Source organism: Mustela putorius, unplaced genomic scaffold, assembly GCF_011764305.1.
Source record: "Mustela putorius furo isolate JIRA1106 unplaced genomic scaffold, ASM1176430v1.1 tig00000695_pilon_pilon_pilon, whole genome shotgun sequence".
Classification (NCBI taxonomy): Eukaryota; Metazoa; Chordata; class Mammalia; order Carnivora; family Mustelidae; genus Mustela; species Mustela putorius.
Genome location: NW_025421447.1, coordinates 9,121,497 through 9,149,075, shown reverse-complemented (window position 1 = coordinate 9,149,075; position 27,579 = coordinate 9,121,497). Strand labels below are relative to the sequence as shown.

At 41.3% G+C, this 27,579-nt stretch overlaps 1 protein-coding gene across 1 annotated transcript; it reads left to right on the top strand.

The window, feature by feature from the left end:
- The first annotated feature begins 1,089 nt into the window (after positions 1 to 1,089).
- MYH4 (myosin-4) lies at positions 1,090 to 26,322 on the top strand. The gene is made up of 38 exons (XM_045083397.1): positions 1,090 to 1,324; positions 1,412 to 1,555; positions 1,929 to 2,085; positions 3,060 to 3,087; positions 3,180 to 3,294; positions 3,786 to 3,878; positions 4,038 to 4,101; positions 4,246 to 4,344; positions 4,472 to 4,575; positions 6,193 to 6,331; positions 6,911 to 7,029; positions 7,131 to 7,280; positions 7,393 to 7,563; positions 9,063 to 9,372; positions 10,169 to 10,239; positions 10,623 to 10,710; positions 10,798 to 10,915; positions 11,225 to 11,348; positions 11,439 to 11,575; positions 11,703 to 11,958; positions 13,314 to 13,556; positions 13,847 to 14,023; positions 14,247 to 14,392; positions 14,649 to 14,739; positions 14,826 to 15,215; positions 17,449 to 17,575; positions 18,073 to 18,191; positions 18,315 to 18,511; positions 20,013 to 20,196; positions 20,276 to 20,441; positions 20,543 to 20,667; positions 21,322 to 21,630; positions 22,378 to 22,581; positions 24,585 to 24,710; positions 24,801 to 24,971; positions 25,058 to 25,162; positions 25,267 to 25,362; positions 26,155 to 26,322. Exons 1-38 carry the CDS (start codon positions 1,121 to 1,123, stop codon positions 26,305 to 26,307), a joined length of 5,820 nt encoding a protein of 1,939 aa, XP_044939332.1. The 5' UTR covers positions 1,090 to 1,120; the 3' UTR covers positions 26,308 to 26,322.
- Positions 26,323 to 27,579: the final 1,257 nt, after the last annotated feature.

Sequence of the window (27,579 nt, the reverse complement as noted above, 5' to 3'; positions counted from 1 at the left end):
CTGTCCTTGCCATCAGAGAAATTCTCTGCCATCTCGTAATTCATGTGTCAGTGGGGAAAAAAATGTTAAAGTTCACTTTGGCTTGAAATTTTATACTGGCTACTAACTTCAGGAGAGATATTTAGAGAACTGGTACTTTTATAAAAAAGGAGGAAGAAAGAGAGAGAGAGAGAAAGATCTAAAATCATACAAACTAGGTAAAAACAACCGTTATCCTGAAATCCAACTAAAAACAAATTATTATAAACTAAAAAATATAAACACTATGATATGTTATGTTTTTCATCCAAATGTTTTTCTCCAAAAACCATTTAAAGTTATCTTTTGTTTTGATAATACTACTTGCATACAATTTGAGAATAAATGAGACTTAATTTTGACTTAGGACAAATCATTTGTTAGATTTTCAACTTTTGTTGCATTTACTTTTTCCTTTATTATGTGATACCTAAACAATTTACACCTAAACTAGGGGTTTATTTGTACTTATTAAGTGTTTTCAATCTGGACTGCATCCTGAATGAACAAATGTACCTTTCATCCATCCAATTTTAATAATATTTGCATCCAATTTATCCATGTGATTTTAAAAATTGGGGCCAGGAGAAAAATTTTACTAAATATCTGAGTTTTTTAAATAGGTTCAGGTTGTAAAGCCATTGTAAACAGCTATTTTGCATTTCTTTGTATCACTGCAACGTAAAAAAAAAAAAAAAAAAAAGTGGGAAGGGGGAGTAGAAAAAGAAAAAGCAAAGCAAGAAGAAAAAGAAAAGATTCTAAGCACACTTGGAGCATCCCGAACACTGATGACTGCAACTCAAACTCCTCCATACTCATCTACAAAGGCTCACAGCACAGAGGATGGAACAGAGCCTTACAACATCACAAGAATTAAGTTCCCAATATAAAGCTTTGAAATCCTTGATCCGATCTCTCAGCACCTTTGCACAAGACAGAGGTGTGATCCCTACAGGCAGGGCTGAGGAAACGGGCCAGGCCAATGAGGTGCAGGAATGTGAAACCAACAGGACAACGTCCCCCCCCCCCCCGGGTCACTGTCCTGCTCTGTCTCTGTCCTCCAGGTACCCTGGTGCTGTGCTGTCGCCAATAAACTCCAGCCATGAGCTCTGACGCTGAGATGGCCGTTTTTGGGGAGGCGGCTCCGTACCTCCGAAAGTCTGAAAAGGAGCGCATTGAGGCCCAGAATAGGCCCTTTGATGCCAAGAATTCTGTTTTTGTGGTGGACACTAAGGAGTCCTATGTGAAAAGTACGGTGCAGAGCAGGGAAGGGGGGAAGGTGACCGTGAAGACCGAAGCAGGGACTGTAAGTAACACAAAGTGGGGTAGTAAGTCATAACTGATCCTTTCCGCTACTTAGTTGACATGCACTGGCTCCTTCTTTTCTTAACAGACTGTCACAGTTAAGGAAGATCAAGTCTTCTCCATGAACCCTCCCAAATATGACAAGATCGAGGACATGGCCATGATGACTCACCTGCATGAGCCTGCTGTGCTGTACAACCTCAAAGAGCGTTACGCAGCCTGGATGATCTACGTGAGCGTCCCTTTTTTCTTTCTACTTTTCACTAACTTAAGTCCATGAACTGTTAGTCAAAACCAACTCAAGACTGCTTCCCAATTTGGCTACTACAATTTCAAGACTATCATTGGGTTAGTATTGTGAATTGTGATGTACTTGACACTCTGCATGCTGAAAGCCATGTGCTTAGTGCAGAATCTATGTGCAAGCAGAAGTAAGTGTACTGTGTAGAACGCCTGGGGGTAGGAGGCAGCCAGGGAATGAGATCCCTAAGCCCTAGGAGAATGGACACGGTGCTTGGGTCTCTCTCACTTGGTACATAAATCAGTACTTCCAAGGCAGATTTATGAGGTGACTGCAGATAAAGCAAGCTTGTCATTTCACACAGACCTACTCAGGCCTCTTCTGCGTCACTGTGAACCCCTACAAGTGGCTGCCAGTGTACAACCCCGAGGTGGTAGCCGCCTACCGAGGCAAGAAGCGCCAGGAGGCCCCGCCCCACATCTTCTCCATCTCGGACAATGCCTACCAGTTCATGCTGACGGGTCAGTGAGTCCATAATTACAGTCTGCAGAGCTACTCATAAAGTACATGTAGAGTGATAACACAGAAGACACAGAGGCAGTGCCTGGAGAATAAAATGCTCAGCACAAACATAATAGTATTAACAACAGTATAATGATAGTATTCTAATATGATTAGTAGTGTAATGTAATAAAATTAGGGAAATATATTTAAAATAAGAGGGGCCGGGGCACCTGGGTGGCTCAGTTTGTTGGGTGTCTGACTCTTGGTTTTGACTCAGATTGTGATCCCAGGGTCTTGGGATCAAGCCCTGAGTCAGGCTCTACACCCAGTGGGGTCTTCTAGAGATTTTTTCCTCTCCCCACTCCCTCCCTTTCTGATCCTCCCATCCTGCCCCCCACCACGCATGCTCTTTCTCTAAAATAAAATCTTTAAAAAAAAAAAAAGAATAAAATGGATCAGTTTCAAAAGCAGAGAGAATTTTGCTTAGAGTTCTATGCTACAACCCAAACTAATGCTAATTCCAGATTAAAATTAATCCAAATTTAGGAATTTTAATTATACCTAATGTATTTTAATTATACCTAATATATCACCTCTCCTAAAAAGTAAGTTTTGAAAGCTTACAGTCCAAGTTATACCAATTACTACACAAAACTTTGGATCAGACACTACTAACATGATTTTGAACTATGAACCAAGTGACAAAAATGGAACATGGAACTAGTATTTATCTGGTATTGGTAAGTCATTCCCATGGGCAGTACAGTGAAATAGTGCATTCATTACATAGTCTATCACACTAAAGGTAATAGGAGTATAACACATGGACTAATTAGCACATCTTTTGCCATTTATTTTAAAAAGAAAATTGTGAAAAATCAAACTAACAATAGATATAGTTTGTGGGGGGGGGCTTTAAAAGACAACTCTGAGTTTATAAAATGTATGTGCTAAGTATATTTTTCAACATTATCTCCGATTTCTTTCACAGATCGTGAGAACCAGTCAATCCTGATTACGTATGTAGATTTCATGCCTTTCTTTCTGCTGAATTCTTGATCACTGTAGTGGTTACTTAGATTCTGACTTTTCCTCTGTGTGGACTTGACAGCGGAGAATCTGGTGCAGGGAAGACTGTGAACACCAAGCGTGTCATCCAGTACTTTGCAACAATTGCAATTACTGGAGAGAAGAAAAAAGAGGAATCTACTCCTGGCAAAATGCAGGTGGGTATGATATTCATCCCAGGACAGAAGAAATTCTAAGCTTCTAAAAATTTGGCTAAGGTATTTCAGAGCCATAGCTACCAACTGCAAGTGATGCCAAAATTTGGAGGATAACTCTTGGATGGGCTGTGAGAATGAGATGTGTTGCCTAGGAGATGCCCCAGACAGAAGTTCTTCAAACCATTTATTACGAGGGGAAAAAATGAGCCTGAGCAATACAGAACTCAAGGCCACATCACCCTTCCTTCTGTTTGTCTTCCTTCTACTTACTTTAGAAACCCCTACTCAAAAACTCCTTCTTTCTCAAGTAAAAAATCTTAAATTTAAAAAAAGAAATGTGTTACAAAAGAAACGAAGAAAGAGAAAGCCAACCAGCCTTACCCCAAAGTTACAGAATATTGTAAAGGGAAAGGGCGCAGGGAAAGAAGTTGATGGAAAGTTATCTCACCTTTTCCAGGGTCTCCTTATCTGTCTTACTCATTTCTCTTAAGGGGACCCTTGAAGATCAAATCATCAGTGCCAACCCCTTACTGGAGGCCTTTGGCAACGCCAAGACCGTGAGGAATGACAACTCCTCTCGCTTTGTAAGTCTTCTGGTCCTCCTTTTCCTGTGAGGACCAGCAAGCACAGACGTTTCTGCGCCTGTGGTATCAGCATCTTTCCCATCCACTTGGTCCATAACTGAAGAAAATATTTGTCTGCCTTTGCGTTTGTAAAAAGAAGTCTTCCTTTGCCTTTTTAAGGGTAAATTTATCAGGATCCATTTTGGTGCAACAGGCAAACTGGCTTCTGCAGATATTGAAACATGTAAGTTAATGAACACTAGTGATTAAAAATATTTTGGGGGGGCTATATAGTGAAAATAGTGTTATCTATGTTGTGTCAACTTCTCAAATGCTTAATTTTCCATTGTGGCCTTTTCTTTTAAGTGTGCTCAATCTGACTTTCTAGATCTCCTGGAGAAGTCCCGTGTTACTTTCCAGCTAAAGGCTGAAAGAAGCTACCACATATTTTATCAAATCATGTCCAACAAGAAACCAGAACTTATTGGTAAGAAGTATCCATGATTTTTTTCTACCAAGGAAGAACAAAAGCCTCTTTTTCTTGAAAGTCCTTCTAAAGTGTTTTTGATGACCAAAGTAATTCTGTCTGTACTTGTTCTTTTTCATGTGTACAGAAATGCTTCTGATCACCACCAACCCATATGACTTTGCTTTTGTCAGTCAAGGTGAAATTACAGTGCCCAGCATTGATGACCAGGAAGAGCTTCTAGCCACAGATGTAAGTGACAGGTACAAAACAGGAAGAAGTAAATTCACTTTGCACTGTATATGGGGTATTTCAATGCCCATCTTCCACCCTAGGTATCAGAAAACTCAAAATGTCTGTAATAAATCTTAAGTATTAGACATTTCTTGGCTAGCTGGCTCTTCCCCGCCCCCCATAGGTCCTCTGGGTCAATTTTTGTACTCCAGTAGTGATGTTTCTCTTATTTTTTGTCAGACCCTATATCCAATAACCTGGGAAAAAGACATATGATACTTTTAGGATTTTTATAGCAGAACATGATGATTTCCACAGTTCCTCTATAGTCAGATGTAAGCACAAATTTTGTTTCAAATGTCACTCTGGGGCTAATAGCATTCCCCTCCCCCATCTCTGCAGTGTTTGAAGAAATAGATTCTCTAACCTCAAAAAATCTCTTTTTGTCCTCCATGAACCTTTACTTTTATTTTTGGATCTACAGACTTTTTTTTTTTTAAGGATCATTACTCCTTGGCTTATTTTCTTTATACATATACTTTATACATATTTCAAGTTTTCTTTTCCATTTCTGAATAGTCAACCATCTTTGATTTTTCTTAAATTTAATGCCAGTGGGAATATCCTAACATTCCCAATATAGGATTAAGAGCTGCTTACAAAAACACTTTTTCTCTTCAAATACTATTTTCAAAAAGTCTATAAACTATTTGTGATCCTTCATCTCATAAATATCAGCTTTTACCAGCTTTACCTCATTATTATTGATAAGTCCAAAGGAGTTAGGGAGTTGAGAAATAACCCCTAGTATTGGAGGTTAAAAAAAAAAAAGACATCATAATCTTGTTCTCAGACTTTATTAATCTCTGAGCATTTTAAATAGCTTGAGTCGGTAAGCTGAACTGGGGGTAAATAATCTAGAGAAAGTTACATAGGTAAACTCCTCCTGCCTTGTCTGATGTCTGCCTCCACTGCATGAGCTTTTGCAAAGCCTAGCATGGGCAACTAAGAAAGTGATCAAAATCTAGTAGAGGAAAAAATACACAACAATAATTTCAATAAAAGAAGTTCTTTTCACAAATGTCTCTTCCCTGTATGAGTAGTGATCAGGTGAAGTTCACTGCCAGGCATCTCATGGCCAGCTGAGCTGTGACCTGATATCAGAGAGGGAAGAACTCAAGGGCCACTGCTCTTCCCCTGACTCTCTTTCCGACGGCATCCATCACATTTGGGGAGGCAGGCTAGGATTAGGCTTGGACAACATAGGAGGAAAAGGGGCAAACAGATTTGTGAAGAAAAGGAAACCCATGAGATAAGAAACCTGTGGATAAGGCCCAACTAATGTAGAGAAATAGCAAGAGTGTCAACCTTGGCATCCAAAGCCAAGGCTCTGAGTCTTGGGTGTGTGTGGACAGGTCACATAAGATCTTCACTGCCCACAGGATTCAATGGGAAACTGACGCATACTTACTGATGCTGCTTTGTGGAATAAAGAGCTGAAGAACAGGACTACCTTTTGAAAACACTGTGTTAATCAAGATATCATAAGAAGGCAGGGGAGGGAGGGCCCAGTGTCCTGAGGGTGTCTGCCATGGTGATAAGTGGAAGCAGATTTAACTTCAAATCTTTCCACAGAGTGCTGTGGACATCCTAGGTTTCAGCACTGATGAAAAGGTGGCCATCTACAAGCTCACAGGTGCCGTGATGCATTACGGGAACATGAAGTTCAAGCAGAAGCAGCGGGAGGAGCAGGCTGAGCCCGACGGCACCGAAGGTACTGCTCCCTGCTCACATCTTTCAGCTGACTGAACTGACACCATCAGGTCCTCAAGGGCAGGGGCCAAGCTTTCACTTTCTTGACCTATGTGATGGGGCGGGAGAAGTATTAGAGGACAGAAATGACACACTGCATATTTTTAACGACTGTGAAGATTTGTGGAGGTGTAATTTCTGCCCATTCCAATTTTCCTGACTTACTGTAAGCTAGTATTTACGATCTGATTAAGACCTTTCTTATTCTAGTCAATAATTTACATGCCCATATGCACTGTAAGAAAAAAAAACAGATTGGAATTTTCCTATCACTCCTCCTCTAGGTTAGACTTTCTTAAATTATTTTTATCTGTGGTCTACTTTAGCTATATTTTAAGTATCATACAGAGCATCGATTCCTTAAGTTCCTAATTATCTTCTCAAAGAAAAAAAAAAAGACTAAAATTAGTGTGACGAATGGTTTTGTCACATTTGCACATATTCCTTTTCAAGCAAAACCTCTTTTTCTTTGTCATTACCCTTCCCACCTTAAACTGTGTATGCTATGGTCAGTTTCACTGTTCTCATCTCGTTCTTGCAGTTGCTGACAAGGCAGCCTATCTCCAGAGCCTGAACTCTGCTGACCTGCTCAAAGCCCTCTGCTACCCCAGGGTCAAGGTTGGCAACGAGTACGTCACCAAAGGCCAGACTGTGCAGCAGGTAAACATGACTTAACCCCCATGATTTGTTTGAGTCACAGAAGACCCAAGGCTCCATCACCGTGTTCAATTAAAAAAGCCAAACCACCACTGCTCTTGAAGGTGTACAACTCGGTGGGCGCTCTGGCCAAGGCTATCTACGAGAAGATGTTCCTGTGGATGGTCACCCGCATCAACCAGCAGCTGGACACCAAGCAGCCCAGGCAGTACTTCATCGGGGTCTTGGACATCGCAGGCTTTGAGATCTTTGACGTGAGTTGTTCAAATAAATGCCTCTTAAGGCCCTTCCACTTTGTGTCTTCTTTGCGGAGTCCCCACTGGATCTTCCAGACTCACTCCAATTCTTGCTCTTTGCAACACCCAGTTCAACAGCCTGGAGCAGCTGTGCATCAACTTTACCAACGAGAAGCTGCAGCAGTTCTTCAACCACCACATGTTCGTGCTGGAGCAGGAGGAGTACAAGAAGGAGGGCATCGAGTGGGAATTCATCGACTTCGGGATGGACCTGGCTGCCTGCATCGAGCTCATCGAGAAGGTTTGTTGGACTTTTCCAGCCTTCAGGACACGAAACACAAATTGTCCGCCTCCATATGCTTAATTGCAATCCCAGTTCTCAGAGAACAAGCAGTGGTGCTTGATGACAGGCTCATGATCTGATCAGTTGTCTGGTGGGTCACAAGTGATGTGATGTGTTGGTACTCCGGAATAGCTTCTCATAAAAAAATGGCTGCAGTGCTTACAAACACATACACAGACACAGGGATGCACGTTTCTCCCTCTTAGAACTTCACTCTCCCTCACGTGCACAGAAGTAAGGAATGAAACTGCAGCTAGTCCTCTGAGCACTGTCATTGATCCTGGTGATTCCATAACGGTGTGTCGTGCACGGATCATCCTTCATGGAGATCAAGGCAGAATGTGTCAAGATGTCTTCCAGGCTGGAAGGGTAGCTCTTCAGTTGTTGCAGGCATTCAGACTCTGATAACTACTGAATAAATACCAGACCTCTCTACAATCTTCCCTGGAAAACGAACCCTGAATTCTCCTTTATCAAGGGAGTGGGGCAATAATTCTGTTAGTGTTGAATACGTTAAAATTCATCAAGCAATCATTAAAGATTCTCAAATGCACAGTTACATCCTGTAACTGTGAATACCAATAAAGTATATGGTTATAGATGAACACTACCCTAAACAGGGGGAAAGGAAAAGCAAACACAACTGCCTTTTATGGAAACTGCAGATACTTGGGCCAAAATTCATAAAAATAAGAAAGATGAGAGTATCACATCAGACCAGGTCTACCCAATCTGAAGAAAATGATTTTAATTTGGTAACATACTATCTCTGCTATTCATGAGAACGACATGGCACTCAGTTCCTGGAACATCCAAATAGTTTTGAGACAATTTGTGACTGAAGCAAAATCATCAACATTGGATTTTCTATCAGTCTTTCCTATCAAACTTGCAATTGAAAGGAGGCAATCTGCTTACAAAGCAAAACCAAATTATCATCACTTAACTCCACCGTGGGGGGAAAATGGCTCAGAGTACAAAGAGTTCTAATGACACAACACGAGAAGCTCTTTCATCCTGGGGATGGATAATTTTTAATCATTATCTGTAATTTTTCTCTTCATACTTTTGTCATGTCTAGATTTGAGGTGAGGAAGCTGCATTGTCAGGAGGTAAGAAAGTATTTAGATCTATATGTTTACAGGATAAAGAATTCAGCTCTGAAATGGTAGTTTTGGAATTTAATTTTATACTCTGAACATAAAGTTTGCCAAATGGTATAGATGGACTTCTTTTTTTTTTTTTTTTTTAACTGAGTCTTTCTAGCAAACATATTTCCCATATGTCCATGGTACATTTCAGTAGCAGAGAAGAGACAATAAAGTAAGATCGTGCTTATTTAGTATCTTATCATCCATTCTTCTGGAACATTTTCAGGTTTCCACTAGGTACATAAACTATTGGAGCATATTTTTCTAAGGAACTCATTATTATCATCTCTTTTTTCCTACTGTCAGCCCATGGGCATCTTCTCCATCCTGGAAGAGGAGTGCATGTTCCCCAAGGCCACAGACACCTCCTTCAAGAACAAGCTCTATGAGCAGCACCTGGGGAAGTCCAACAACTTCCAGAAGCCTAAGCCTGGCAAAGGCAAGGCCGAGGCCCACTTCTCTCTGGTCCACTATGCCGGCACCGTGGACTACAACATTGCCGGCTGGCTGGACAAGAACAAGGACCCCCTGAACGAGACCGTGGTTGGGCTGTACCAGAAGTCTGGCATGAAGACTCTGGCTTTCCTCTTTGCTGGGGGACAAAGTGCTGAAGCAGGTCATTCTTAATACTATTAGTATGTTCCCAGAGTTAAAATACTGGCCAATATCGATTTAATGAAAGGAAGTGTATTTAATTAGTATGATACAGTCTTATGATTACAAGCTTTCAGAGCTGAAGCTGACACTATGGATCCTTTTGTCCATGGCCTCATTTCACCAATAAGGATACACAGATTCAGAGGTTAAGTGACTTGCTCAAGATCATAGAGCTCATTTCTACTATTTTAATAGTATTGGTTCCTTTGAGGATCCAGCTAATCTGGAGATAAGGAAATCCTTTGTCAAGGCACTACTGCTTGAGGAATTGGAAGTTCTGTTCTTCTAAGTCTCCTAAGACCAGATGTGCACATAATAGTATAGAAGCACAAGCAAATTGAAAGCATGACTTTCCTGCAGGTTAGTAGAGGCCCACTGACCTGATAGCAAGCATGCAACTAGGTTCCTGGGACTGTGTACGCTAAGGGTACAGTACTACTCTGTCTCCTGGGCACTTCTTTCAGGGGACATACTTTGCTGATTTGGAGGAGAAGAGTGTCATCCCTCCCCCACATCTACCCTTTTCATCCAGTTCTTTTACTGTCATTGTTTTCCTGAATACCTATAATGTGAGCCAATGCTTCTATTTTCCTAATCTATAGTCGGCAGAAAGATACAGAAAGAAAAAACAGGAATGATACAAGTGAACAAGTGAAAATTTAAATTTCAGAAGGAATTTTGGCAGGCCTCATACCTGTGGATAGTGCTTCTAAAGTTGCTACAAATAGTTTTAATTTTTCTATTTTATTTTTCAGAAAGTGGCAGTGGAAAAAAAGGTGCCAAGAAGAAGGGTTCTTCTTTCCAGACAGTGTCAGCCCTTTTCAGGGTACAGTATATTCCTGAATGCCAAGAGACTACTTCTGTAACAAAATTAAATTATTGTAACTTTAAAAAAACTTTTGATGAAACTAAAAAAAAGCAGTATTGTACTAAGGAAAATGAAAAATGTGTTGGGAAAAATTTAACAAGAAGAAAACCCATAATGTGGGTTCAAACTTTACAATAAATGAACCAGTTACCCTTAAAACTCCAAATCTAAAAATCTAGAGTGGAACACATTTCACGTGAAATCAAACTCTCTCTTAAAAGCAGCCCCTGTAGTCAATTACATTTACTTTATTTGGGAAATGGGGCACATTCACTACAGATCATTCACAGGGATTCTCATGCAATAAAAAATGACTTCAAATCTTTTCATGTGGTTTGCAGGAGAATTTAAATAAGCTGATGACCAACTTGAGGAGCACTCACCCCCACTTTGTACGCTGTCTCATTCCCAATGAAACTAAAACTCCTGGTAAGAAATTTATGAGATCCAAGTAAGATTCCAATGTGACTTCTCATTAGACTATCATATAGAAACATGTCTCTTTTTTCCCCCCAGGGGCCATGGAGCATGAACTTGTCCTACACCAGCTGCGGTGTAACGGGGTGCTGGAAGGGATCCGCATCTGCAGGAAGGGGTTCCCAAGCAGGATCCTTTATGCAGACTTCAAACAGAGGTTTGTGTCTCATTACCCACCCTTTCAATGTGCTAGCCTAGAGGAGTATCCCCACATAGTTCAAACATCTTTTAACTTTTCCTTGAAAACTGAAATGTATTTGAAAGGTGATCATAGAAGAACAATGGCTTGCTTTATTATTATTGTAACTTTTTACATATATTTTCCCAGGGTTCACCTAAAGCACTGCTGGATTGTTTTAATGGAATTTTTTTTCTCTAAAACTCAGTCTATCGTTTTTTCAATGATAGCTACTAACAGTTCTGGTAAAAAGGAAGGCCGTGTTTTTATATATTTTTATTCTGATAGATACAAGGTTCTAAATGCAAGTGCTATCCCAGAGGGTCAGTTTATTGACAGCAAGAAGGCTTCTGAGAAACTCCTAGGGTCTATTGACATTGACCACACCCAGTACAAATTCGGTCATACCAAGGTACCATCAACCTAAATCTCTACCATAATTTCATCACCTTTGGACTTTCTCATGAGTGGAAATAACATATTTAGCTTGTTCCTTGGCAAGGTTTTCTTTAAAGCTGGCCTGTTGGGAACTCTAGAGGAGATGCGAGATGAAAAGCTGGCTCAACTCATCACACGCACCCAAGCTGTGTGCAGAGGGTACCTGATGAGGGTGGAATTCAAGAAGATGATGGAGAGGAGGTGAGGGAACAAGTCCAAGTCCCCATTCTCCACATTTTCATGGTTGAATCTGATGTAGTCATTACTTTGTTAAGTGATGGTCATTGTCCACATTGTTCCTTATTTGCGTCTTTGTTCTTTCCTACAGAGAGTCCATCTTCTGCATCCAGTACAATGTCCGCGCCTTCATGAATGTCAAGCACTGGCCCTGGATGAACCTGTTCTTCAAGATCAAGCCACTCCTCAAGAGCGCAGAAACAGAAAAGGAGATGGCCAACATGAAGGAAGAGTTTGAGAAGACCAAGGAAGAACTGGCGAAGTCAGAAGCAAAAAGGAAAGAGCTTGAAGAGAAGATGGTAGCTCTGATGCAAGAGAAAAATGACCTGCAGCTCCAAGTTCAATCTGTGAGTGTCATTCACTGTACAGTTCAGCCCTTTCTTATCCTCCAGACCTTGTAAGAGTGGCTATGAAAAGGTTTTAGCTTAAGGTTTCTGAATGAATGGTTTCCACTAAAACATGCACTATTATTGTCATTCAAGAACACTAAGACTCAGACCTAAAAAAGCAATAGGTGTGAAGTCACCAATTATGCTGTGTATGTTCATATCCACATTCATATGCGGCATGGTCATTGGTGAGCCCAGTCACAAAGATGTCTATGGGGGCGCCTAGGTGGCTCAGTGGGTTAAGCCTCTGCCTTTGGCTCGGGTCATGATCTCAGGGTCCTGGGATCGAGTCCCGCATCGGGCTCTCTGCTCAGTGGGGAGCCTAATTCCTCCTCTCTCTCTCTCTCTTTCTCTTCCTGCCTCTCTGCCTACTTGTGACCTCTGTCAAATAAATAAATAAAATTCTTTTTTTTAATTTTTAAAATTTTTTTAAAGATTTTATTTTTATTTATTTGACAGAGATCACAAATAGGCAGAGAGACAGGCAGAAAGAGAGAGCAAGAAAGGGAAGCAGGCTCCCTGCTGAGCAGAGAACCCACCCGATGCTGGGCTCGATTCCCTGGGATCATGACCTGAGCCGAAGGCAGAGGCTTTAACCCACTGAGCCACCCAGGCACCCCAAATAAATAAAATTCTTAACAACAACAACAAAAAACAAAGATGTCTATGGACATTTTCCTTCCTTTATAGATCCTTCTGTTAAATGAGACTATCCTTTCCTTAGTTAATATTTGAGTGCATAAATACAAGTTATGTTTTTCTTACAAGGTCAGGGAAAAAAACTAAATTAACCAACCCCTTCAAATGTAAGGAAAGAGTCCTAGAATTAATAAGCAAATTTTCCAAAGTAGTACAGGAGCAGATTTTGCCAAAAGGCTAGTTTCCCTAATCTGACCTTCCACACATGGATAGCTGGAGAAAATCTGTTATTATAATTAGCTTATTAAAATTACTAACATTTTGTCCTATAGACTGTTAAAAGTTGGCAAGTATGTTGACCAAATTGATTGAGTCACTGAAGTATCACCTTTTATTTTTTATTTTATTTTATTTTAAATTTATTTGACAAAGAGAGAAACAATGAGAGGGGGAACACAAGCAGTGGCAATGAGAGAGGGAGAATCAGGCTTCCCACTGAGCAGGGATCCTGATTTGGGGCTCAATCCCAGGAGCCCAGGATCATGACCTGAGCCGAAGACAGATGCTTAATGACTGAGCCACCCAGGTGCCCTGAAGCATCCACCTTTTAATAAATTACAGTGTGTTTGCAGAGATAGCTTAGACAAATGAAATTGTTTCATTTCTTCCGTTAGGAAGCAGATGGCTTGGCTGATGCAGAGGAAAGATGTGACCAGCTGATTAAAACCAAAATCCAGCTGGAGGCCAAGATCAAGGAGCTAACTGAGAGGGCAGAAGATGAGGAGGAGATCAATGCTGAGCTGACGGCCAAGAAGAGGAAACTGGAGGACGAGTGTTCAGAGCTCAAGAAAGACATTGACGACCTTGAGCTGACGCTGGCCAAGGTTGAAAAGGAGAAGCACGCCACAGAGAACAAGGTAAAATCATGATCCATTTTAGACTCTTTATAAGTGCTAGCTCGTTACTGAAGTATTTTAATTAAAAGTTTAATCCTTAAGTTATTGAATATGAAAGAAAGTGCTATTATATTTATGTCTCTTTAGTCTTCACTATTTCTCTTTATCTTAACCTTTATCCCCCACACTTATCAGTGAAGTAGACCTGGCTTTGCTTCTTATCTCCATTTTCCATCTCAGGCCCACACTGTCCTATGCTTCATCAAGATGACAGATGTCATTAACATTTCTATAATCTGTTCAAATCTAAGGTGAAAAACCTCACGGAAGAGATGGCAGGTCTGGATGAAACCATCGCAAAGCTGACCAAGGAGAAGAAAGCCCTCCAAGAGGCCCACCAGCAGACCCTGGATGACCTTCAGGCAGAAGAGGACAAAGTCAACACCCTAACCAAGGCTAAAACCAAGCTAGAACAGCAAGTGGATGATGTAAGTGTGAAAAACAAAGTATTTCCTCTCAATATAAAATAAACAGTTATGACATGCAACTGTCAATAATGCTCATAAGTCTTTCATTGTGGCTTTGAAAACAATAATTAAAATTTCCATGCTACTTGGTGTATTTTTAAAAATTCTCCTGTGTATCTTTGATGGCTAGTCATATATGGCTCAATGCCTTAGACTGAATAAATAAAATCCAGTATACATTTAGCTTGAAGGTTCTCTGGAACAAGAAAAGAAACTCCGCATGGAGCTAGAAAGAGCCAAAAGGAAACTGGAGGGAGACCTAAAATTGGCCCAAGAATCCACAATGGATGTAGAAAATGACAAGCAGCAACTCGACGAGAAACTCAAAAAGTGAGTAACCTGCTTGTTATCTGTCAATTCAGGTGAAATAAATGTTTTAAAGATCTCTAAAATATTACTTCAGAGTACATAACCAAAAAAATAACATCTTTGACTTTTTTATTTAATGAAAATGGTATGTTATTGACTTGTAAAAACATGTACTACTCATGTCCTCAACACAGCAGTATAAAGACATTCCACTGTCCATGGGAAAGAAAACTGGTAAGAGAACTGATGGAGAGCTTATGTGTTGCTCCTCCAACAGGAAAGAGTTTGAAATGAGCAATCTGCAAAGCAAGATTGAAGACGAGCAGGCCCTTGGGATGCAGCTACAGAAGAAGATCAAGGAGTTACAGGTGAGTCAGACCCGCCCATCTCTTTTGTGCATTCCAGGAATCAAAACTGTCATGAGTTGGCATTCACGTTGATGTGTCACCCCTAGGCCCGCATCGAGGAGCTGGAGGAGGAAATCGAGGCAGAGCGGGCCTCCCGAGCCAAAGCAGAGAAGCAACGCTCTGACCTCTCCCGGGAACTGGAGGAGATCAGCGAGCGCCTGGAGGAAGCCGGCGGGGCCACTTCCGCCCAGATCGAGATGAACAAGAAGCGCGAGGCCGAGTTCCAGAAGATGCGCAGGGACCTGGAAGAGGCCACCCTGCAGCACGAAGCCACGGCGGCCACCCTGAGGAAGAAGCACGCGGACAGTGTGGCCGAGCTCGGGGAGCAGATAGACAACCTGCAGAGGGTCAAGCAGAAGCTGGAGAAGGAGAAGAGCGAGATGAAGATGGAGATCGATGACCTCGCCAGTAACATGGAGACTGTCTCCAAAGCCAAGGTCTGTGTGAACTTGTTGTCCCCTTTTCATTCTATTTGCAATGATTCAAAATTAGAGTCTACATATGAATAGATCTAACTGTGCAAACTTTAAATGTTACCTCATCTTATTTTTTAAATTTAATTTCAATTAATAATGTATTATTAGTTCCAACGGTAGAGTTCAGTGATTCATCAGATGCATGTAATATCCAACGCTCATTATATCACATGCCCTCTTTCATATTCGTCACCCACTTATCCCATCCCTCCAACCCACTCCCCTCCAGCAACCCTCAGTTTGTTTCCTATGATTAAGAGACTCTTACAGTTTATCTCCCTCTCCAATTTCATCTCATTTTATTTTTCCATCTCTTCCCCCATGATCCTGTTTTGTTTATTAAATTCCACACAGGAGTGAGATCTTATGGTAATTGTCCTTTTCTGATTGACTTATTTCACCTAGCATAATACCCTCTAGGTTCCATCCACATTACTGCAAATGGCAAGATTTCTATTTTATTGATAGTGGAGTAGTATTCCATTGTGTGTACATCATCTTTACCTATTCATTTGTCGATGGATATCTGGGCTCCTTCCATAGTCTGGCTATTGTGGACACTGCTGCTATAATGTTATCTCACTTTAAAATTATTCCTGTTGGGGCGCCTGAGTGGCTCAGTAGGTTAAAGCCTCTGCCTTTGGCCCATGGAATAGAAGAAGATATTTGCAAATGACAGTACAGACAAAAGGTTGATATCCAGGATCTATAAAGAACTCCTCCAACTCAACACACACAAAACAGACAATCATATAAAAATATAGGCAGAAGATATGAACAGACACTTCTCCAATGAAGACATACAAATGGCTATCAGACACATGAAAAAATGTTCATCATCACTAGCCATCAGGGAGATTCAAATTAAAACCACATTGAGATACCACCTTACACCAGTTATAATGGCCCAAATTAGCAAGACAGGAAACAACATGTGTTGGAGAGGATGTGGAGAAAGGGGAACCCTCTTACACTGTTGGTGGGAATGCAAGTTGGTGCAGCCACTTTGGAGAACAGTGTGGAGATTCCTCAAGAAATTAAAAACAGAACTTCCCTATGACCCTGCAATTGCACTCCTGGGTATTTACCCCAAAGATACAGATGTAGTGAAAAGAAGGGCCATCTGTACCCCCAATGTTTATAGCAGCAATGGCCACGGTCGCCAAACTGTGGAAAGAACCAAGATGCCCTTCAAGGGACGAATGGATAAGGAAGATGTGGTCCATATACACTATGGAGTATTACGCCTCCATCAGAAATGAAGAATACCCAACTTTTGTAGCAACATGGACGGGACTGGAAGAGATTATGCTGAGTGAAGTAAGTCAAGCAGAGAGAGTCAATTATCATATGGTTTCACTTATTTGTGGAGCATAACAAATAGCATGGAGGACAAGGAGAGATGGAGAGTAGAAGGGAGTTGAAGGAAATTGGAAGCGGAGGTGAACCATGAGAGACTATGGACTCTGAAAAACAATCTGAGGGTTTTGAAGGGGTGGGGAGTGGGAGGTTGGGGGAACCAGGTGGTGGGTATTAGAGAGGGCACGGATTGCATGGAGCACTGGGGGTGGTGCAAAAACAATGAATACGGTTACGCTGAAAAGAAATAAAAATTAAAAAAAAAAAAAAAAGCCTCTGCCTTCAGCTCAGGTCATGATCTCAGGGACCTGAGATCGAGTCCTGCCTGCATCAGGCTCTCTGCTCAGCAGGGAGCCTGCTTCCTCCTCTCCCTCTGCCTGCCTCTCTGCCTACCTGTGATCTCTGTCTGTAAAATAAATAAATAAAATATTTAAAAAATAAATAAATAAAATAAAATTATTCCTGTTATGCCTACTAGGCATCACTATATTGAAATGAATCATTTTGGTCTTCCTATCGGATTTGTAGAAATCATGTTATCTTTTGTCACTATAACTATGAAAAAAATGTAATTTCAGAAAAGAATTTCTAAAAACCATATTCCACATGATGCAGAATTTAAATGATGTTCATGTTTTCCAAAGACAATAATCTGGTTTTCATATTATTTATGTAGCCCAAATTATGTGTCTCTACTTCCAAGGCACTGTGCAGGGCTTTGGAGTGGCTAGAGAAGTAAATACAACTCAGCTCCTTTCCACATTTAGTTATGTCCAAATTCAGACTTAAAAATAAAAATGTATCATCTTTCCCTGTTTTCTACTTTCCACCATAGGGAAACCTCGAGAAAATGTGCCGCACCCTGGAGGACCAGCTTAGTGAACTCAAAGCAAAGGAAGAGGAGCAGCAACGCCTCATCAATGAGCTGTCAGCCCAGAAGGCTCGTTTACACACAGAATCAGGTCAGTGGGCACACAGAGCCAGCACACAGAGAGCCAAAAAAAAGAAAGGCGAGCCTCCACTTGTGGACACCTCTTGAACACCCATCATTTCTTAAGCCACACATGTCCATTTATCATCATTTGTCATTCCTTCTTCTTTTTATTGAGAGACAGTAAAAAGGATGCTTATAAGCTATAATGGAAAAAAATTAAGCTTCCTGGGCCGAGGAGATTTTTGCTGCCTCAGCAAAAGAAGGAGGGAGGGAAGGAAGGAAGGAAGGAAGGAAAAGAAAATCTTAAAATATCAAAGCTCACATTTTTGCAAAGGCAAGAAATAACCTTCTCAACCACATCAAAATTTTTGAGTTATTCATCATGGAGTAAGAGAGTTATAATATTATCACATTCTTTAGTCTTCACCTAGACGACAGAACTAAACTATTCGTGTTTTGTGTTAGGTGACTCCATGGCGCAATGGATAGCGCATTGGACTTCTATTCATGTTTTGTCTTTCACAGGTGAGTTTTCACGACAGCTAGATGAGAAAGAAGCTCTGGTGTCTCAGCTGTCGAGAGGCAAACAAGCATTTACACAACAGATTGAGGAATTAAAGAGGCAGCTGGAAGAGGAGTCTAAGGTGAGAATTCTCTGAGACTTTCAGTCACTTGAACTTTGCAGTGTGACATGCTATTGAACTTCACTTACAGAATATCAGTGACCAGAACATAAATGTACAATACACAATTTTTGGTTGGTCCAGGCCAAGAACGCCTTGGCCCACGCCCTACAATCAGCCCGCCATGACTGTGACCTGCTGCGGGAACAGTATGAGGAGGAACAGGAGGCCAAGGCTGAGCTGCAAAGGGCAATGTCCAAGGCCAACAGTGAGGTCGCCCAGTGGAGGACCAAATATGAAACGGACGCCATCCAGCGCACGGAAGAACTGGAGGAGGCCAAGTATGGGCTCTTAATGATGGATGCAGAAAGAAAAGTTTAAAGGCAGTGAAGGAAAAGTAATTAAAAAAAAAAAAGAATATTTCAGGCATAAAGATAGGAGGAGGGGTGCCTGGGTAGCTCAGTGGGTTAAGGTCCAGCTCAGATCGTGATCTCGGGGTCCTGGGATCGAGCTCTGCATTGGGTTATCTGCTCAGCAGGGAGCCTACTTCCTTCTCTCTCTGCCTGACTCTCTGCCTGCTTGTAATCTCTGCCTGTCAAATAAAAAATAAATTTAAAAAATATTTTTAAAAAAAAGATAGGAGGAAAATTTCAGCCTATCTGATTTTACAGCTGTGGAAACCACCATACCATCTTCTCCTTACAGACCAGTCATGTATCCACTGAAAACTGAGCCAAGACCACAGCTCTCCCTGCATTTTGGTCTATTACAAAAAATATCTTAAATTTCTTTCCACCAAAATGAACTAAAAATTATCAACATACACTTTATGGATTAAGTAGAATTAATTTCTTTCAATATTGAGAGAGTGAGACTATCTGGTACATTATTATGAATGTTATCATTAACAATAATCAGTTTATCCCTATCTAGAAGTCCAGAATGAGACTATCACACTCTGTCATTTAACTAACAACCAGTATTAATAAACTGATTCACTTAATTACACACGCTTCTTACGGAATAAAACTCATGGGAATGACACACGGAAGGGAAATAATCATTATGTTCCCAGTGAAGGAAACTTCTCTAAATTGCATTTATCTCAGCAGTTGCTAGAATTAAACAGAATGAAGGGGTTTCGTGAGCATTTACAGAGGGAACACTCCAGATAAGTGTGAGCTGGTGAAGGAAGCAGTACAACTTTGGAGGCTATTTGGGAAATATAATTCTGGAATAACATTTGCTGTCTGGGGCATCAGACCCAGAGAGTCAGTGATTGATTAATCATAATCATAATCATATGACCTCATATGCATCACTTTGGGCCACAGCTTCATTTATGAAGAGGACCATGTTAAAAAATGCTTAATGCCACTATCCAGTGCCAGCATGCTTTGATGACAGGCCTCCGGTTCACAGTGGTCATGTTCTTCACATGGCTCACTCAGCTGATGCGGGGAGGGCTGTAGCCCTGGCCCATTCTTCAGTGGACACGCACTGGTCTATAAGGATGAGATGGTGGTTTCCACAGCTGGATAATCAAAGAGGCTCATTCATTCTTTCTCTGTCTCTCTCATGCATGCAGACACCACCACCAAGCATACAAAAAGATGTCATGGATATGTTTAACCACCCCTGACATAAAGATTAAGAATTCACTAGGGAAAACTACAGAGACAAAATGGGTAGTGATAAGACATTTTAGAAAACCTTAACAATTTGTGGACAGAGGAGCAAAGACTCTTGGGGAAAATATGCTTTCCTAGTCAGCAGCTTTATAAAGTTCACTGTGGCATCTCTGAATCTGCTCCTGGTCATTCACACTGGCCAACATTTCAGGAAGAAGCTGGCCCAGCGTCTGCAGGATGCTGAGGAACATGTGGAGGCTGTGAATTCCAAATGTGCTTCTCTAGAGAAGACGAAACAGCGGCTCCAGAATGAAGTGGAGGACCTCATGCTGGACGTGGAGAGATCTAACGCGGCCTGCGCCGCCCTGGACAAGAAGCAGAGGAACTTTGACAAGGTGGCCCACGATGAGCAGCTGCCTGGGGGAAAGAGGCCTGACTCTTGATTACAGAGGCTTAGTTCTGATGTACTTCCAGGTCCTGGCAGAGTGGAAGCAAAAGTATGAGGAAACTCAGGCTGAACTTGAAGCCTCCCAGAAGGAGACCCGTGCGCTCAGCAATGAGCTGTTCAAGGTCAAGAATGCCTATGAGGAATCCCTGGATCACCTTGAAACCCTCAAGCGAGAGAATAAGAACTTACAGCGTGAGTCTTTGTAACCATCCTACTTCAAAAACGGTAGGGAGACATCTTTTCAAGTTTTCGTTTTTCTCAATTGAATGTGGTATTTTATTATTAACCTATAGAGGAGATTTCAGACCTGACAGAGCAGATTGCAGAAGGGGGAAAGCATATCCATGAACTGGAGAAAGTGAAGAAACAAATAGATCAAGAGAAGAGTGAGCTACAGGCTGCTCTGGAGGAAGCCGAGGTACACGTTCCATTTGCTCACTTATGCATTATAAATAAACTGAAAAATTCATAGCAACTGAGAGCAACTACCATGTTGCAGAGCTGCAGAGGATAACTCATGTAATTCAGTGAGAAATACTAAATTGTGTCTTGGGAATGCAGAACAAACAGGCTAAATTAAGATGCATGAAAGTTTCTGGTTTTCTTAATGCCTTCTTCAAGAAACTATCATACTGTGCAAAACAAACAACAGCTCTTTAGGTAACAAGGAGGAAATCACCATCAGAAAGACATGACGGCTGAATATCCCCCTATCCTAGGAATGTGAGTTCCACCTGCCTTCTCCACTCCCAGAGGCTGCTCCAAAGACAGTCTTGAGACAGTGGTTTGGTGTTGAGAACACCTACATGGTATATGTGACTAAATCTATTGAAGGCCTCTTTGTAAACTTTTAAAATTTGGTGGGTGGATCCAGGGATCCCACCACCCAAGGCGAGCCTCTCACGTAAGTTCCTTTCCTCTTATTAAGCTGCCACCACCAAGCTGGAGTAGCCCGCCTCTTTCTTTGGTCTTCTCCCTGCCTTCCAAGTACAGGGGCCAGGTTCCAATTATAGCAGGGAAGATCTGTGAGGGTTGCAAGCCAAGAGTAACCAAAATGTTGCTTTTCAAAAAGGGATCTCTTGAGCATGAAGAGGGTAAAATCCTTCGCATCCAGCTTGAGTTAAACCAGGTGAAATCTGAGATTGACCGGAAAATTGCTGAAAAAGATGAAGAAATCGATCAGCTGAAGAGAAACCACATCAGGGTTGTGGAGTCGATGCAGAGCACCCTGGATGCGGAGATCAGGAGCAGGAATGATGCCATCAGGCTCAAGAAGAAGATGGAGGGAGACCTCAATGAAATGGAAATCCAGCTGAACCATGCCAACCGCCAGGCTGCAGAGGCAATAAAGAATCTAAGAAACACACAAGGAATACTCAAGGTACACTGGGATAAACACACATAGTGTCATGCAGTCTGGGTGTAACCGTGTGACTTAGATGCCATAAATCTAAATAATATGGTAATCAGATGAAAATTTCACATATACAGCTAAAGAACAGCTTACATCTGGAAAGTCTAAGACAAAGTTCACTTTGTCAATTGAAGAGAAGACACTCCACAAATCATTTATATAAACTCCATCTGCATAATGTATAAAAATATATACATGTATATTTTTAAGTATGCATTTCTATACTTGTTTAATATACATAAAACAACATCATTAGACTAGCTCATCTCTGAGGATGCTTTCCTGCTCTAATATTTTGTAACTTTAGCCATGGTTATTCTAAAATATAACATCCTATTCTTTTGAGTAGACCTGCTACCCTAGAATACAAAGAATTTGTCATTAAACAGACTTGCAGGGGCTCCTGGGTGGCTCAGTGTATTAAGCCTCTGCCTTCAGCTTCAGTCACAATCCCAGAGTCCTGAGATCGAGCCCCACATCAGGTTCCTTGCTCGTCAGGGAGCCTGCTTCTCCCTCTCTCCTTCTGCCTGCTGCTCTCCTACTTGTGGGCTTTGTGAAATAAATTTAAAAACCTAAAAAAAAAAAAAAAAGGGACTTGCAGATTTTCCCTCTTTAATCATACTCTAAGTTACTGAGAACAAAGTGTGTACATGACCCAATTTATACTCACTTTAATGGAAGCACAAGTAAGCGCCTTTGCCTCTTTCTGTGTAGGACACTCAGCTACATTTGGATGATGCCATAAGAGGCCAAGATGACCTTAAAGAGCAGCTGGCCATGGTGGAGCGCAGAGCCAACCTGCTGCAGGTGGAGATCGAGGAGTTGCGGGCAACCTTGGAGCAGACTGAGAGGAGCAGGAAGGTGGCAGAGCAAGAGCTTCTGGATGCCAGTGAGCGTGTGCAACTCTTACACACCCAGGTGAGGTTCAAGACTCTGGTTAAGCAAATGCACACCCTGCCATTGAAGATAATATGAAGGGATGAGCTTGTTTGTAAAGGAAGGAATAAAGAAACCTTTGCAAGGGTCCCTTCTGAAGTTCCGGAAAATGGGTATTACTAAGATGTACTGGCCGTGACCAGTTCATGGGTATATTTATGGCCTGGGATCATCATGTTGATTCGAAAAAAATTTAGAGTTCAAGAAACTTTTGTTAAAAACCACAGAAAGCAGGGGGACCAGGGTGGTTCAGTCAGTTAAGCGTCTGCTTTTGGCTCAAGGTCCTGGGATCAAACCCCACATCGGGCTCCTTGCTCAGTGGGGAGCCTGCTTCTCCCCTGCCCGCTGCTCCCCCAGCTTATGCTTGCTCTCCCTCTCTCTCTGTGCCAAATAAATAAATAAAATCTTTAAAAAAAAAAAAACACAGAAGGCCATCTACTAATAACCATATATATGACATTAGTGGCCACCTTGTCTTTGCAACTCTAAGCTACAAATAGATAAGCAAATAAAACAGAGGAAAAAGGATAAGCCACCAAGTTATTCTTGTGTATCCTGTATACACATGAAGCCTACTATGTGAAAGAAACTCTTCAGTTCAAATTCACAGAGGCCATCATTACTGCTACTCAGCCCTTGTTGTTTATAACGGATAGCTAAATAAATGGCAGTATATTATCCTCACAAGGCTAGTAAGCAGCCATTTAGTATGCATTTGCCACAAAAAAATTTCACAGACATGAAAAGAGCAACTTAAAAATATAAGGTGCCTGCGTGTCTCAGTTGATTAGCAACTGCCTTCGGCTCAGGTCATGATCCCAGAGTTCTGGGATTGAGTTCTGCATTGGGCTCCCAGCTCTGCAGGGAGTCTGCTTCTCCCTCTGACTTCCTCCCCTCCCATGCTCTGTCTCTGTCAAATAAATAAATAAAATCTTTTAAAAAAAAAATCCTATATAAAACATCATCTCTTTCTTTTGTTAAAAATACATAGGAAACATCCAGAAGGATAAACAAAGTGTTATCAATGGTTATCTCTGAGTAGGGAGAGTACAATAAGCATTCCTTACCTCTTGTTTTGCTGATTTGTATAGTCTATTTTTTTACAATAAACATGTATTATTATATACTTTTTAAAATTTTTATTTATTTAATTTCTTTTCAGTGTTCCATAAGTCATTGTTCATGCACCTCACCCAGTGTTCCATGCCACATGTGCCATACTTTTTTAAAATTATAAGGAAAGAGCCATCATGGAAACGTTAAACTACAAATAATTTTAAATTCATATGAAAACGGAACATCTTTCTTACTCATTTTTAGTATCCTGAATTGATTAAATATTTCAAATACTATCAGCTTTCCAAAACGTAACAGATTCTTGGTTCATTTTTTACAACAGTGCTACTTATGCCTTTTAAATATAAAGCCAACCAAACATGAATGAACAACTACAAATTAATAATCCATTTTCCACGAGCAGTGTGGTGATACCGTACTTTAAATATTTTCTTGGGTTAGGGTTTGTACTTCATGCTTATAAGCAGCCACTGGTAATAGTCGAACATCTTTAGTATCAAAAATCATATTTAGGGCACCTGGGTGGCTAAGTGGGTTAAGCCGCTGCCTTCGGCTCAGGTCATGATCTCAGGGTCCTGGGATCGAGCCCCACATTGGGCTCTCTGCTCAGCAGGGAGCCTGCTTCCCTCTCTCTCTCTGCCTGCCTCTCTGTCTACTTGTGATCTCTCTCTGTCAAGTAAATAAATAAAATCTTTATAAAAAAAAATCTTTAAAAAAATAAAAATAAAATCACATTTTACCCGGAAAATTTTCAGAAAAAAAGGCTAACTTAGAGTCAACTTCTGATTTGGTGTTTATTCTGAATTTTTCCTAGATTAAGAATTTTTGCCTGTATACACTAGTCAAAATGACAATGTAAATAGAATGTAATTAAATGTGCTTTCCTTTTTTTTATTAACTTGAAACAGAACACGAGCTTGATCAACACCAAGAAGAAGCTGGAGACAGACATTTCCCAGATCCAGGGAGAGATGGAGGACATTGTCCAGGAAGCCCGCAATGCAGAGGAGAAGACCAAGAAGGCCATCACTGATGTGAGCAGAGGGCAGCATGGTGGTGGTCAAATCTGAATCCTGATGTGCTCGTTCAGCTCTCTCAACTGGTTTTGTCTTACCACTCATCAGGCAGCCATGATGGCTGAGGAGCTGAAGAAGGAGCAGGACACCAGCGCCCACCTGGAGCGCATGAAGAAGAACCTGGAGCAGACGGTGAAGGACCTGCAGCACCGTCTGGATGAGGCTGAACAGCTGGCCCTGAAGGGCGGGAAGAAGCAGATCCAGAAACTGGAGGCTAGGGTGGGTCCCCATCACTTCATTCAATTCCCAACCTGCTCATATAGCTAGTTACAGCCAAACTGCTAAAAGCTTTTGTTCTCTTCCAGGTGAGGGAGCTTGAAAATGAGGTTGAAAATGAACAGAAGCGCAACGTTGAGGCCGTCAAGGGTCTTCGCAAACATGAGAGGAGAGTGAAAGAACTCACTTACCAGGTGACCCACCTTTCCATATTTCTCAGATCTGCTGCTCTCAAGAAAATAAAAATAATGAGGCATTTTCAAACCAACAACACTATTTGCTACCTCTTTCATTTCAGACTGAGGAGGATCGCAAGAATATTCTCAGGCTGCAGGACTTGGTGGACAAATTACAAACCAAAGTTAAAGCTTACAAGAGACAAGCTGAAGAGGCTGTGAGTAGCTTCACAATGAAAGAGAAAAGTTCAGGAGAAGGTCCAGGTTTTGTTGAGCCTGAAGTTTATAGAATTAAAAGCCTTTCTTTAAGGCAAAAGAGTATGAAAGTAGGTGTGAAAATGAATATTTGGAATGAAAAAATTTTACCAGTAATTACTAGATCTTTAGAGACTCAAGTGCATTTCTTCTGAGACCTCTTTCAACAATTTTCCAGACATGTTAGTATAGAAATGTCTTTTGGTTACAACCCACTTCCCTATCTAGAACACTCTACCACTCCTAGCCATCTCTAGTGCTCACAGGGGCTGCACAAAGGAGGGCTCTGAAGTCTGATAGAGGACTTCACAATAAATCTGCTAGATGACTGTTAGATGATTTCACAATAAATCCATCAGAACATTTCTTTTTCATTTGGCTCCTTTCTCGTCTTATTAATTTAGAAACTTTCCTTAAGGTTCTCTGCACCCAATACTATCACCATGTCTACTTTTTAAAGTTTGTCTCATAGATTCAGATTCCTGCTACTCTGATCTCCCTGATGTCACTGCAGCATCTTAAGTTGGCCAGGAAGGGATTCAAGTGAGAGAGACCGAGCAGGGTCCCTCATGAGCCCACTCATTCAGAGTCAACAATGTGGGATGCCTTGCCCCCAAATAAGATCATGATCAAATAACAGAACCTTTGCTTTCTCATTTACAAAGTAAATCCAGTAGCTGCTTCTAGTAACAAAGGCGGTGAGAATCAGAAAATGCCGAATTTTCTCATTCTCTGAAATCCATTTCTTTTCTCAGGAGGAACAATCCAATGTCAACCTTGCCAAGTTTCGCAAGATCCAGCACGAGCTGGAGGAGGCTGAGGAACGGGCTGACATTGCTGAGTCCCAGGTCAACAAGCTGCGGGTGAAGAGCCGGGAGGTCCACACGAAAGTCATAAGTGAAGAGTAATTCATTATATGCTGAAAGGTGACCAAAGAAATGTGCAAAATGTGAAGTTCTTTGTCACTGTCGCATGTCACTATAGCATCAAGGCAATAAAATCTTCAGAGATTTTTCCAATCTAAAAATACATGTCTCTCTTAATTACAAATTCTGTAGTGCTATGAGAACTGATTCATTTTCAACACTTGTGAAGCTCCTCATGGCGCAATCGGATGATGATGACCAAAGTGAGTGTGGTCAGTGAACCAATGTTAACAGAAGGCAAGTGAAATTCAGCTCTCTGAGAAAATACAAAGGTGGTTAGTGCACCCCGAAATCCATTCAACCAATTCTATCGAGAACCGTCTGTCTGTACAGAAATGGGCACCAGGGATATGACAGTCATCCCTGCCAAGCTCAAGCTAGCAGGAAAGAGCAATTCAAACATTTCCTAGAAGATGAGTGACACTTACCTGCTGAAAGAGAAATGGAACTGGTCATTCTGAGAAAAGCAGCATGCAGTTTCAAAGTAGTTTGAGCATAGGCCCCACAAACAAGGCCCTCAGATGAGGCCAGAGACAGAAGGGAAGGCCTGCCTGTGAAGGGAACAGCCTCCTGTGGGGTGCTGAGCAATCAGGGTATGTATGGACCTGGTGAGATGCTGACCCACCTCCAGCAGTAGCCCAGAGGGTGGAGCAGGAGAGGAAAAACCAAAGTCTGCAGACTACTGAGGCTATGAAAATGATCCAGATTAGAAGTGATATTGATGGCAATGAACAAGAATGCAGAACGCAAGCAGGCTTCCAGTACTGGTCCAAGGAAGGGACTGGAAGAGCACTGAGAAGAATATCAATTTCACGGCCTTCAAACTTCCCAGGTAGCTTGGAACTATGTGTTTTATTTCCTTTTGTGGGAAATTCTCTTCCTCTGAACCCCTCCAAGAAAAGGGACAGAACTTCTTAGATAATTCCTAATTTCTATGTACAAGTCTACTTACCAAACCCAAGGAACCTCATTTTTCTCAGTACCATACCTATTTTAAGGAGGAATCAGAAAGGGAATTAACTTATTAATATCAAAAAGAATGTAACTGAGATTATACCATAGCTATTGCCAGAATGATGATTTCTTTGATACTTTTTTAAAGCTTATCATTTGGTTTCATTGTGTAGATATTTTAAAAATAAGATCATAGAATCCCAAATCTTATTCTTTTATGGTGGTGGATATCCCTTCCTAACAAGGTGGCTGCTTCAAGGAATCTCCTTCCCCAGTGTGGGAATCCTAATTAGTAATGAG